Source organism: Bombina bombina, chromosome 1 (genome assembly GCF_027579735.1).
Source record: "Bombina bombina isolate aBomBom1 chromosome 1, aBomBom1.pri, whole genome shotgun sequence".
NCBI classification, from domain to species: domain Eukaryota; kingdom Metazoa; phylum Chordata; class Amphibia; order Anura; family Bombinatoridae; genus Bombina; species Bombina bombina.
The window spans coordinates 1468066518-1468080528 of NC_069499.1; the positions used below are offsets into that span (position 1 = coordinate 1468066518).

General features: G+C 40.0%; 1 protein-coding gene across 3 annotated transcripts in view; it reads right to left on the minus strand.

The window, feature by feature from the left end:
• Positions 1-14011, minus strand: part of CEP131 (centrosomal protein 131) — a 245043-nt gene that overhangs the window by 110004 nt on the left and 121028 nt on the right. For all 3 annotated transcript variants that reach the window (XM_053706713.1, XM_053706721.1, XM_053706704.1), the window contains one exon: positions 13802-13909. In XM_053706713.1, coding sequence (XP_053562688.1) covers positions 13802-13909 — 108 coding nt within the window. The remainder of the gene's footprint in view (positions 1-13801; positions 13910-14011) is intronic.

Consider the following 14011-nt stretch of genomic DNA (forward strand, 5'->3'; position numbering starts at 1 on the left):
GTCCAGCAGTCTCATAGGCTAACCGTATTATGCTACGAAGCCAAAAGGAGAGAGAGGTAGCCGAAGCTTTTTGACCTCTCCTCTGACCAGAATAAACGACAAACAGGGAAGACGTTTGTCGAAAATCCTTAGTTGCCTGTAGATAAAATTTCAGGGCACGGACTACATCTAGATTGTGTAGCAGACGTTCCTTTTTCGAAGAAGGATTAGGACACAAAGATGTAACCACAATCTCTTGATTGATATTCCTGTTAGTGACCACCTTAGGTAGGAACCCAGGTTTAGTACGCAGAACTACCTTGTCTGAATGAAAAATCAGATAAGGAGAATCACAATGTAAGGCAGATAACTCAGGGACTCTTCGAGCCGAGGAAATCGCCATTAAAAACAGAACTTTCCAAGATAACAACTTGATATCAATGGAATGAAGGGGTTCAAACGGAACCCCCTGTAAAACATTAAGAACTAAGTTCAAACTCCATGGTGGAGCAACAGTTTTAAACACAGGCTTGATCCTAGCTAAAGCCTGACAAAAAGCTTGAACGTCCGGAACTTCTGACAGACGTTTGTGTAAAAGAATGGACAGAGCTGAAATCTGTCCCTTTAAGGAACTAGCGGATAAACCCTTTTCTAAACCTTCTTGTAGAAAAGACAATATCCTCGGAATCCTAACCTTACTCCATGAGTAACTCTTGGATTCGCACCAATATAAGTATTTGCGCCATATCTTATGGTAAATCTTTCTGGTAACAGGCTTCCTAGCCTGTATTAAGGTATCAATAACTGACTCAGAAAAACCACGTTTTGATAAAATCAAGCGTTCAATTTCCAAGCAGTCAGCTTCAGAGAAATTAGATTTTGATGTTTGAAGGGACCCTGGATAAGAAGGTCCTGTTTCAGAGGTAGCGACCAAGGTGGACAGGATGACATGTCCACTAGATCTGCATACCAAGTCCTGCGTGGCCATGCAGGCGTTATTAGAATCACTGATGCTCTCTCCTGTTTGATTCTGGCAATCAATCGAGGAAGCATCGGGAAGGGTGGAAACACATAAGCCATCCCGAAGGTCCAAGGTGCTGTCAAAGCATCTATCAGAACCGCTCCCGGATCCCTGGATCTGGACCCGTAACGAGGAAGCTTGGCGTTCTGTCGAGACGCCATGAGATCTATCTCTGGTTTGCCCCAACGTCGAAGTATTTGGGCAAAGACCTCCGGATGAAGTTCCCACTCCCCCGGATGAAAAGTCTGACGACTTAAGAAATCCGCCTCCCAGTTCTCCACTCCCGGGATGTGGATTGCTGACAGGTGGCAAGAGTGAGACTCTGCCCAGCAAATTATCTTTGATACTTCCATCATTGCTAGGGAGCTTCTTGTCCCTCCCTGATGGTTGCTGTAAGCTACAGTCGTGATGTTGTCCGACTGAAACCTGATGAACCCCCGAGTTGTTAACTGGGGCCAAGCCAGAAGGGCATTGAGAACTGCTCTCAATTCCAGAATGTTTATTGGTAGGAGACTCTCCTCCTGATTCCATTGTCCCTGAGCCTTCAGAGAATTCCAGACAGCGCCCCAACCTAGTAGGCTGGCGTCTGTTGTTACAATTGTCCAGTCCGGCCTGCTGAATGGCATCCCCCTGGACAGATGTGGCCGAGAAAGCCACCATAGAAGAGAATTTCTGGTCTCTTGATCCAGATTCAGAGTAGGGGACAAGTCTGAGTAATCCCCATTCCACTGACTTAGCATGCACAATTGCAGCGGTCTGAGATGTAGACGTGCAAAGGGTACTATGTCCATTGCTGCTACCATTAAGCCAATCACCTCCATGCATTGAGCTACTGACGGGTGTTGAATGGAATGAAGGACACGGCATGCATTTTGAAGCTTTGTTAACCTGTCTTCTGTCAGGTAAATCTTCATTTCTACAGAATCTATAAGAGTCCCCAAGAAGGGAACTCTTGTGAGTGGAAAGAGAGAACTCTTCTTTTCGTTCACCTTCCATCCATGCGACCTTAGAAATGCCAGTACTAACTCTGTATGAGACTTGGCAGTTTGAAAGCTTGAAGCTTGTATCAGAATGTCGTCTAGGTACGGAGCTACCGCAATTCCTCGCGGTCTTAGTACCGCCAGAAGAGCACACAGAACCTTTGTGAAGATTCTCAGAGCCGTAGCCAATCCGAATGGAAGAGCTACAAACTGGTAATGCCTGTCTAGAAAGGCAAACCTTAGATACCGGTAATGATCTTTGTGAATCGGTATGTGAAGGTAAGCATCCTTTAAATCCACTGTGGTCATGTACTGACCCTTTTGGATCATGGGTAAAATTGTCCGAATAGTTTCCATTTTGAACGATGGAACTCTTAGGAATTTGTTTAGGATCTTTAAATCCAAGATTGGCCTGAAAGTTCCCTCTTTTTTGGGAACCACAAACAGATTTGAGTAAAACCCTTGTCCTTGTTCCGACCGCGGAACCGGATGGATCACTCCCATTAATAAAAGATCTTGTACGCAGCGTAGAAACGCCTCTTTCTTTATTTGGTTTGTTGACAACCTTGACAGATGAAATCTCCCTCTTGGGGGAGAGAATTTGAAGTCTAGAAGGTATCCCTGAGATATGATCTCTAACGCCCAGGGATCCTGGACATCTCTTGCCCAAGCCTGGGCGAAGAGAGAAAGTCTGCCCCCCACTAGATCCGTTCCCGGATCGGGGGCCCTCGATTCATGCTGTCTTAGGGGCAGCAGAAGGTTTCCTGGCCTGCTTGCCCTTGTTCCAGGACTGGTTAGGTCTCCAGCCTTGTCTGTAGCGAGCAACAGCTCCTTCCTGTTTTGGTGCAGAGGAAGTTGATGCTGCTCCTGCTTTGAAATTACGAAAGGAACGAAAATTAGACTGTCTAGCCTTAGGTTTGGCTCTGTCTTGAGGCAGGGCATGGCCTTTACCTCCTGTAATGTCAGCGATAATTTCTTTCAACCCGGGCCCGAATAAGGTCTGCCCTTTGAAAGGTATATCAAGCAATTTAGATTTAGAAGTAACGTCAGCTGACCAGGATTTTAGCCACAGTGCTCTGCGTGCCTGAATGGCGAATCCGGAATTCTTAGCCGTAAGTTTAGTTAAATGTACTACGGCATCTGAAATAAATGAGTTAGCTAACTTAAGGGCTTTAAGCTTGTGTGTAATCTCATCTAATGGAGCTGATTCAAGTGTCTCTTCCAGAGACTCAAACCAAAATGCTGCTGCAGCCGTGACAGGCGCAATGCATGCAAGAGGTTGCAATATAAAACCTTGTTGAACAAACATTTTCTTAAGGTAACCCTCTAACTTTTTATCCATTGGATCTGAAAAGGCACAGCTATCCTCCACCGGGATAGTGGTACGCTTAGCTAAAGTAGAAACTGCTCCCTCCACCTTAGGGACCGTTTGCCATAAGTCCCGTGTGGTGGCGTCTATTGGAAACATCTTTCTAAATATCGGAGGGGGTGAGAATGGCACACCGGGTCTATCCCACTCCTTAGTAACAATTTCAGTAAGTTTCTTAGGTATAGGAAAAACGTCAGTACTCGCCGGTACCGCAAAATATTTATCCAACCTACACATTTTCTCTGGTATTGCAACTGTGTTACAATCATTCAGAGCCGCTAACACCTCCCCTAGTAATACACGGAGGTTTTCCAGCTTAAATTTAAAATTTGAAATATCTGAATCCAGTTTGTTTGGATGAGAACCGTCACCCGCAGAATGAAGCTCTCCGTCCTCATGTTCTGCAAATTGTGACGCAGTGTCTGACATGGCCCTAATATTATCAGCGCACTCTGTTCTCACCCCAGAGTGATCACGCTTACCTCTTAGTTCTGGTAATTTAGCCAAAACTTCAGTCATAACAGTAGCCATATCCTGTAATGTGATTTGTAATGGCCGCCCAGATGTACTCGGCGCTACAATATCACGCACCTCCCGAGCGGGAGATGCAGGTACTGACACGTGAGGCGAGTTAGTCGGCATAACTCTCCCCTCGTTGTTTGGTGAAATATGTTCAATTTGTACAGATTGACTTTTATTTAAAGTAGCATCAATACAGTTAGTACATAAATTTCTATTGGGCTCCACTTTGGCTTTAGCACATATAGCACAGATATCTTCCTCTGAATCAGACATGTTTAACACACTAGCAAATAAACTAGCAACTTGGAAATACTTTTCAAGTAATTTACTATAATATGAAAACGTACTGTGCCTATAAGAAGCACAGAAAAAGTTATGACAGTTGAAAATTAATAAACTGAAAAGTTATAGCATCAAATCTTTGTAAAAAACACAATTTTAGCTAAGGATTGCTCCCATTAGCAAAGGATAACTAGCCCTGATAGCAGAAAAAAAAATAAAAAAAATACAGAAATAAACGTTTTTTTTTTATCACAGTCAACTACAATCTCACAGCTCTGCTGTGAGTGATTACCTCCCTCAAAACAAGTTTTGAAGACCCCTGAGTTCTGTAGAGATGAACCGGATCATGCAGGGAAGACAATAAACTTCTGACTGAATTTTTTGATGCGTAGCAAAAGCACCAAAAAAGGTCCCTCCCCCTCACACATAACAGTGAGAGAGATCAGTAAACTGTCATAAATTAAATAAAACGACTGCCAAGTGGAAAAAAATAGTGCCCAAAACATTTTTTCACCCAGTACCTCAGAAAATTAAACGATTTTACATGCCAGCAAAAAACGTTTAACATTAATAAATTGAGTGTTATTAAAAAGCCTGTTGCTAGTCCCTGCAAATTAGGCTAAAGTTTTATGCATACAGTATAATTCCAGTGAAGTGCCATTCCCCAGAATACTGAAGTGTAAAATATACATACATGACAGCCTGATACCAGTTGCTGCTACTGCATTTAAGGCTGAGTTTACATTATATCGGTATGGCAGAATTTTCTCATCAATTCCATTGTCAGAAAATAATAAGCTGCTACATACCTCTTTGCAGATTAATCTGCCCGCTGTCCCCTGATCTGAAGTTTACCTCTCCTCAGATGGCCGAGAAACAGCAATATGATCTTAACTACTCCGGCTAAAATCATAGAAAAACTCAGGTAGATTCTTCTTCAAATTCTACCAGAGAAGGAATAACACACTCCGGTGCTATTATAAAATAACAAACTTTTGATTGAAGGTATGAAACTAAGTATAATCACCACAGTCCTCTCACACATCCTATCTATTCGTTGGGTGCAAGAGAATGACTGGTAATGGCAGTTAGGGGAGGAGCTATATGCTGGGTGAATCCTCTTGCACTTCCTGTCAGTCCTCTCACACATCCTATCTATTCGTTGGGTGCAAGAGAATGACTGGTAATGGCAGTTAGGGGAGGAGCTATATGCTGGGTGAATCCTCTTGCACTTCCTGTTGGGGAGGAGTTAATATCCCATAAGTAATGGATGATCCGTGGACTGGATACACTTAAGAGAAACTTGTTTTAGAGTGACAACGTCTAAGATAGGTCTGAAGGTTCCCTCTTTGGGAACTACAATCAGATTTAAATACAAATCCTGCCCCTGAATCGGAACAGGCCAAGTACTTCCTGGAAAGGGAGATCTCTTACACAATGTAAGAACGCCTCTCTTTTAACTGGTCTGCAGAGAATCTTAAAATTAGAAACCAGTCCACTGTGAATCTCTAAAACACTCTTTTTCATTTTCCCGGCCTGAATGAAAACCGAAAGACTGCCCCCTATATCCCAGATCGGGGACATGTACTTTATGTTTGTCCTAGATCCAACAGAAGGCTAATTAGATCATCCTCTTTTTTTTTTTTTTTTAAATACAGAAGAAATCATCTTCATCAAGCCAGGTTCCTGACAAGGCCTTCTTGTAATGAATCGTTAAAAATTTAGACTTAGATCATAAATCTGTATAACAAGGCTCTAACCATAATACATAGAGAGCTGGGACAGAGAAAACTGAAACCTACGCTCCCATTATAAGACTTCAAGGCAAGAAAATGAAATAAAAGAACGGGTCAATTAACAGCCTTTATCCTATCCTGGATCTTATTCAGGCAAGTTTCTGATTTAAAAGCATCAGACAACGCATCAAAATACCAGCGCACTTAAGACGGTAAAAAAATACACAGTTGGATACCATAGTAATCCCTGCTGTACTTCCCTTTCCCACTTTTTTGTCCAGATAACCCTTGAGAATCTAACTATTCACTAAAGAAAAAATAAAAGTTCTCTTAGCTAAATTGGAAACTACTCCATTCACCCTAGGTGATATCTACTCCTTAGCTAAGTTGGTTATGGGAAATAACTAAGTATAGGGAATGCGGACTGTTCCATTGCGCATAACTCACAAGACGTACTAGTATAGATTACACCTGAATAGTGTAAAAAACTCCTCTAGTAAGGTTAGTATCCACATGGGAAAAACATAGTATGCATAATATGCAAAGAAAAAACTCCGGATGGAGTATAAAAGGAATCACAGGGCATTGCGTATATGCCCAAACATGTTGTGAACACGAGGTTTGTGGTATAAAGAGATGATTGTCAACATACTCCCAAACAGCTATGAACCCGTGACTCTGAGTTTTCTATCCTGTTAGCTTGTGTGTTGAGCCACAGCAAGATGCCATAAAAGGAGAAAATTCAGAAAAAGGAGTGTAATGTTTTAATAAAAATACACACCAAAAAAACGTTACTGTCACTTTAAATTTTCTTATTTCTGAGTTAGAAAATATCCAATTAGCATGTTAACCTTTGCTGGAAATAGACATTGATATGTACATTAAAGCAACCATGTCTTGTGTCCACAATTCCGTATAAAAGTGCAAGGAACCACAGAGCACTGCATGTGGCCTAGAAAAAAAATCTTTATTTAAAGTGATTCATGAGAAATCACTCCCAAATAATGCAGTCAGCAATAGAGAGGTATCTGATGATAGAAACCACTGAATCAATCATCCTCTTAAGTAAACAGTCATTGCAAATACGTATGCATGTAACATGTACTTGTGAAGCGCTGCTAAACAACCAAAATTATTTAAAAAAATCACTTTATTTCTGGGCGCTGTCTGATTAAAAATAAATCCTCAAGTACAGATTTCTAACTTGTTGGAAAACCTATAAAGGAGGTAACTCCCAGTGGCATATTAGAGGATGCGCAGAGCACTGCATGTGGGCCATAATAATATGTGGGACACTACAGGAGAATAGTGGCGTAAATTGACCATAGCCAAGGGACTCCCAAACCTTATAAAGATAAATTGTCATGTTATTTTTGATCAAATTTTGCACATAATACTGTCTCTTTAAGAGTTAACTCGTCTCTGTGTACATATGTTTCTCTATATTTAAATTCTTACAGCTGTTTACTAAACAGTCATCGTAGATCCAAAAGGCTGAAACTGTTTTATGTTAGCAGAAAAAACAATCTGACAGCACATAAAAACAGACTTAACCTCAGAGAAATCTAGCTGAGGTGTCCTAACACTCGTCACCATTGAGAGAAAACAAATCCGGAGCGCAATTGTAGCGCTATCCGGACACACAGAGGGGAATAGTCCTGCATCCGGAAAGAAAGCAAGAAGCGAGTGCAGCCAAAGACGGCCCCCAGCTCCGCCTCTCATGTGCCACTCTCCTGGACCAAGCAAAGCTATTACTATTGCGCCACCGAGAAAAAGGGCGCCAAATATAACCCCGCCCTTCGTGGACGTAAAAAACACACTCTCCCAGTCGCCATAATAACATTAGATGCGACTAACGGGAATTAACTGACCCCCTTTTGTTAACATGTAATACTGGACAAAAAAGGTATAAACACACAACATACGAAACAAAAACGCTCTAAAAGAAATAACATTCAGATGAAACCTCACTTTAAGTGCAAATGTCCCCAGACGCCACACTCCTGAGCCCCAGTTCCTGCCATACCACGCTGTCATAGAATCCTCCTTTATATAATAAAAGAGATATTTGTCCCAGAAAAGTGCTAAACTCCCTCTGTCCTGAATCTTCTCTTGTTGTTTCAGACCCAGAATAAAAAGTCAGCACTTACCTTTGTATTCTGTCCGACAGCAGGGCAGCTCATCAGGTGTAGGAGGCTCTCTCCCTCCCATAGCCCTGTGGAGAAACATAAGCCTGAGTTAAAAGGGCTTAGGCTATCTGGATTAGGGCAACAATATGTATAGGAGGCGCAGTGAGAATTATGTCCCACCAGTTCCTATTGCTTTAAAGCCACCAATTGCCCTACTGTAGAGACTGTTCTGGTCTAGGCTATACCCTAGAACAAAGTAGCACACACTGGCACTACTTTTGAAATAAAAAACTCTTGATTGAAGAATCTATAACTAACACCTCACTTTGCCTCTTCCTATCACTAATACAGGCAAAGAGAATGACTGGAGTGGGAGGAGCTATTTATACACCTCTGCAGTGGTGCTCTTTGCCTCCTCCTGCTGACCAGGAGGCGATATCCCACAAGTAAGGATGAGATCCGTGGACTCATTGTATCTTAAAAAAGAAATATAAGACAGAAGAATATATTGCTTGACAAGATCCCTATAGCTCTAAAGGGCCAAGCAAGATGATCCAAGACAAGGCGGGAAACCGGACATTTTAGACCTGCAGTAGTTTGTACCAGTTTACACCATTAATCATCAAAAGCATATCAAATAAACAACTCCTCATATAAGTTTTGGACGGATAGCACACACACCTGGGAGAGATATTCCCTGACAGCTAACCTTAACCTAAGATACAAAAAGGGATACATTCTGAAGGACACACATGTCTCCAGATAGGTAAATTGCCTCCATTCCTTCCACACATTTTCTCGTTCACTCCCTCCCCCCCATAAGATTTGGAAATGAGGAATAATCTTGCCTAAGAGAGAATGAAGGGTCGGATCCTACTATTTTTATTGAACCATCCTTCCCTTGCTGACATGATAATATAAGTGTATATTTAAATTCCCTTGTCCCTGTCAGCTCTCACCCCTCAATAACCTGAAAGGTATCAGCCAGAAATCCTTCATATTCAGATAACTTCTTCTTCTACATACACCAATCCAAATAGGGGAGACTCTCAGCTTTTAAATATAAAAAATATGACCAAAACTGTTAAAGACTACTTGTCCAGATAACAAGCTAAACAAAAAACACATGACAAAAGAATGCCCTCCACCACTGACACGCTCTCATCAAGTTCTAGTAAAAAACTAACATCAAAAATGTCAGAAATCCCAAACCAAGAACTCTTCTTACAAATAAAATCTCTATTTCAAGAGGAATTGAAATCAGCCATGTCAGAGCTCAGACAAGATATCAAAGACATAAGAGGTTGCACCGCTGAAATGGAAGAGAAACTTCACAATGTGGTTGAGGAAATTCCCCATTTACAAAACTCTATCCAAGAACATGCATTATATATTACAAAGTTGGAGGAACAAATTGAGGACTTCGAGAATAGATCTCGTCTATCTAATATTCGAATTAGAAATCTCCCAGAAACATATAAAAATCTCCAAGAAGTTATAACTGAGCTAACCCTTGAAATAGACATCAACATGTTACTAATTGACAGAATTCACACTCAGGCAAGGGATGTTATTGTAAAATTACACTACTACCATGTGAAAGAATCCATTTTAAAAGCTACCAGATCACTGCAAACCATCAAATTTGAGGATCATAGTATCCAAATGTACGCTGACTTAGCCCCTATAACCCTCAGGAAAAGAAGGAAAATTAAACCAATTACGAGATCGCTTAATAACGCCCATATCTAATACCGATGGAACTTTCCGTTCAGACTGGTCTTTACTCATCAGAACATCACATATTCTTGTTCAACAATGGATGGACGAACTTTTCTCGCCTGCAGATCAACATGGAATCCCTACACCGCCAACTATCTAAAACCCTCAAAGACAGTCCTTTCAATGTGAAGGGACTCCAATTGGAAATTCTTGGAAACCTAAACTGAGCCCAAGCACCTCAAATGCAACCGACTTACCAAATGAAGAAGATACTTCTCCTTCCTGAATACAAGACATAATAAGAAATGTGATATTCTAAGTTTTCTTGCCCGATCCAATGAGGTCTGGTCCCCTGCTGTAACAGGGTAGGAAAACATGAAATCCAATATTTGTTCTTATTCATGATAATAGTTACATGTTGATATGTTATTTCACTTAGAAAAACTAATTTCACTTCTCAATTAAGTCTTAACAATACGTAATTATATGAGAAGCAAAACCTTTCAGGTTTCATACCTCACCTCCCCATTCTTACCCTTATCTCCTCTATCCCCACCTCCCTACCCCCCTATTTTTCCCATCCCCTCCCATCTCATTTGCCACTGGTTCATATTTTTTTCTTTTTAATAGGTTCATGTTTGAACCGTCATTCTCATTACTATACTTTGTTACACCAAATTTATGTTATTGAAAGTTATAACAATTGTTCATACGTTGAATATTTTTGTCAGTATTGCCGTCAAGTCTACAGAAACCCATACAATGATTTGTTTGTATAAAAGAAATTATTCAGTGAGTTGTTATCTATGTGATATGTTGGTCCATAAACAGTCCCTCTTGGCTCATCGCTGGTACATTCATTTGTTGATTTGTTATTGCATTTCTGATTCAGACTTTTTGGGTCTCAGCTCTCCATTGATCAGACATACTGTATATAAAGCCTTAAGGCTCATGTAGTCATGCTACAAGAGACACACTTCACCACGACTTACACCCCAAATATTGGGATAAGTTATACCCCATACAATACCACGCAATTAGTAACAAGAAAAATGTGGGGTTACAATACTCTTGCATTTATCCTTGAATTTTAAGAAGGAAGAAGTGATAAAAGATAAAGAGGGCAGATTCTTAATAGTCAAAGGACTAATACAAAATACCCCATTATTATTTGTTAATATATGCTCCCAACGATCATCAGTCCAACTTCATGAATAAAGTAAACAGTTAACACTTTGGAAAATATATAAAACTATTGTCAGAGGTGATTTTAACATGACACTTGATAATCAACTAGATAGATCATCACATGACACAAATAAAAAAAACTAATTAAGGTCAGTCTATAATAAGCTTTTAAAAGACTTCTCTTTAAACCATAATTTAATTGACTGCTGGAGGACGCTCAGAGGTACCCGTGACTACACATATTATTCCTCAATGCACAACACAACACATATTAGAGAATCAACTACATTCTAACAAGCCAAATAATGATACCCCTTGTAAATAAAGCTATGATACACAATTGCCCCTGGTCAGACCACTCCATGCTAGAAATAACACTATCTGGAATGATTAACCCGAATAGAACCAAATCATGGACACTAAATCCAAGTCTACTACAAGATAACATGTCTACAAAAACTACAAAAACACATTCAAGATTTTACAACTATTAACGAAGGTTCCATGGGGAGCATTAAAGGCATATATACTTGTTAGTGATGCACCGAAATGGAAATTCTGGACCGAAACCAAATCCGAAAATCCGGGATGCACTTGGCCGAAAACCGAAACTGATACCGAAAATATATTTTTTCAAATTATTTTTTTTGCATAATTAGAGCCAATAAAAAAGCCCACACTTTTATTGAAAGTAACACACTAAAATTGGACAAAAATATCTTAAAACAATAATATGCTACACAATAATTTTACCAAGAAAAAAAAAAACAGGCAAAAAATGCCATTTTCGGCCAAAATGTTTCTGCGACCAAATTTTTTTTTAACAATTATCCAAATAAAGTATAGTCCTAGAAAACTCATTATATGTAGAACAGTAAGTCAAGTAATAAACTTAAACAGCAGCTCTAGGCTAGCATCACATTTGAAACATGCTACACAATAATTTTACCGAAAATAACAGGCTAAAAAACCGAAATAGCCAAAAATGCAATTTTCGGCCGAAACTTTCTGCGGCCGAAATTTTGGTGCATCCCTAATACTTGTTCTTTTAATATCAGAGGCCAGCAAACGTAATAGAATTTTAAAAAAAAGCTCAAATTGATCAGCTGAGAGAGGAAGTAAGCCTTTTATGGTCCCAAAAACAATATACAACCCCCGCCGATCTATTATAACACAACTGAGAGCTAAGAACTCAGAATTAGACCAATTTTTAAATAAAGAAGCACTGAGATCAATAAGATTATTTGACACTCAGTACTACATCTATGGAAATAAACCAGACAGAATGTTAGCTAATAAGCGGAAATAAATTATCAAAGTCACTACAGTTTCCCAAGCACAGCAATCAGACGGTAATGTCACTGACGACCCTCACTCAAATCGATAATACATTTGCTGACTTCTATAATAGCCTTTATAACATTCCAACTACTAACAGAGGACAAGCTAAAATACTCAATAACATTGTAGAAAATAGTAAACTCCCGGGACCAAATAAGGAGAAAGTTGACTCAGTAAATTCCCCAATTACTTTAGAAGAGATAAAATTAGCCATAAAGAATTTGAAAGAGTCTTTTATAAAACTTTACAGGATAGCTTAGCCCCACAATTAGTCCAATTATTTAATTCCATTCTGCAAGGCAAGGGTATTCCACAAGAAATATTAATGGCACGAATTGCGTTTATACCGAAGCAGGGTAAAAATAAACAAAACTACAGGCCCATTTCACTGATCAACTAGGAGATAAATCTATTTACAAAAATATTAGCAAACTGCCTAAATTCTCCCCTTATGAAACAAATTCATCCAGATCAGGTGGGATTTAAAAAAATAGAGAAGCCCTGGATAAAACCTGCAAAATTATAGATTTGATTAATGAGGGCCAAGTTTGAGGATGTCTGATCTAAGAGGTGGAGAAGAGGTTAGGGAAGCAGCGGTCTAATGACGTTGCTTGATAAATACCGACTGCAGGGTCTTTTGTGAGAACCTGCAGTCATAGGGAGGCGAAGAGCTTGAAAAATATAGCCCAATATATGATTATCTTATTTACTTAGATTGTGGCCAATTAGAGTTACCTGTAAATTATTTCGTACCAGTAGTGACGCTGCTTGTGGCCGGATCTGTAAAGCCTCCACGTCTAGATAGATTCCCCTCTGACTTTCTCTTGGGTCACTTCAGAAGAATTCACCCATGAGAAAGTTAGGAGGGGAATCTATCTAGATGTGGATGCTTTACAGAACCAGCCATAAAAATCAGACAGAATTTGAACATACAATCAAGGAGCGATTGAAGCAGGCTGCAGCTGTGTGACACAGGAATAATTGTTATTGTTGTACACCTATTTGCACTTGTTGTTTGCACACAGTGCTTGCATACATTGCATCACCTGTTTTTTTGTTTGTTTGTTTAATGCCCATTTTAAGGATATTATAGTGAAAAAATAACATGCTATAATTCCTTACAACATGTAATTTAACACTAGTGACCCTGCAATGCTATGTGTTCAACCCCTTCAAATGGGTGAAACACATTGTTAAAGTTCCACTCTGGAGCTGCAGAGCACTGGTATTCCTGAGGGGAAGTGACGGTCACCCAATCAGCAGATGTAGTCGCACAGCTGGGTCATGCAAATAATGCTGCTGATTAGGTCAGCGTCAGTTTCCACCGGTAGAGCTCTGCAGCTCCCATGTGGTACTTTACCTGCGTGTTTAATCACATTTGCAGGGGTAAAATACATATCACTGAAGGGTCATTCGTGTCAAAATGACATACTCTAACAAATTATAGCAGCCATTTTTCCAATGTAATGTCCCTTTAACTCAGAATCAGTATGCAAGTGGCTCAGGTGCACAGTGGACCATTTATTACTCACCTCATTGCTTGCTGGTTCAGCCTTTCCTTCTCCTCAGACACCTCACTATACAGTCTTCTGCGCTGTTCCTGCAGGGCTTGTTCCTCCTGCATTAGCTGTTTCTCGTACCTAAAACCAAAAATAAATTCATTTGTGTGGAAGTTTGCAGCTGACACATTTGCCACAAAAGCGTTTAATGAGATGTACAGTACATATAAAGAGTGATATTTG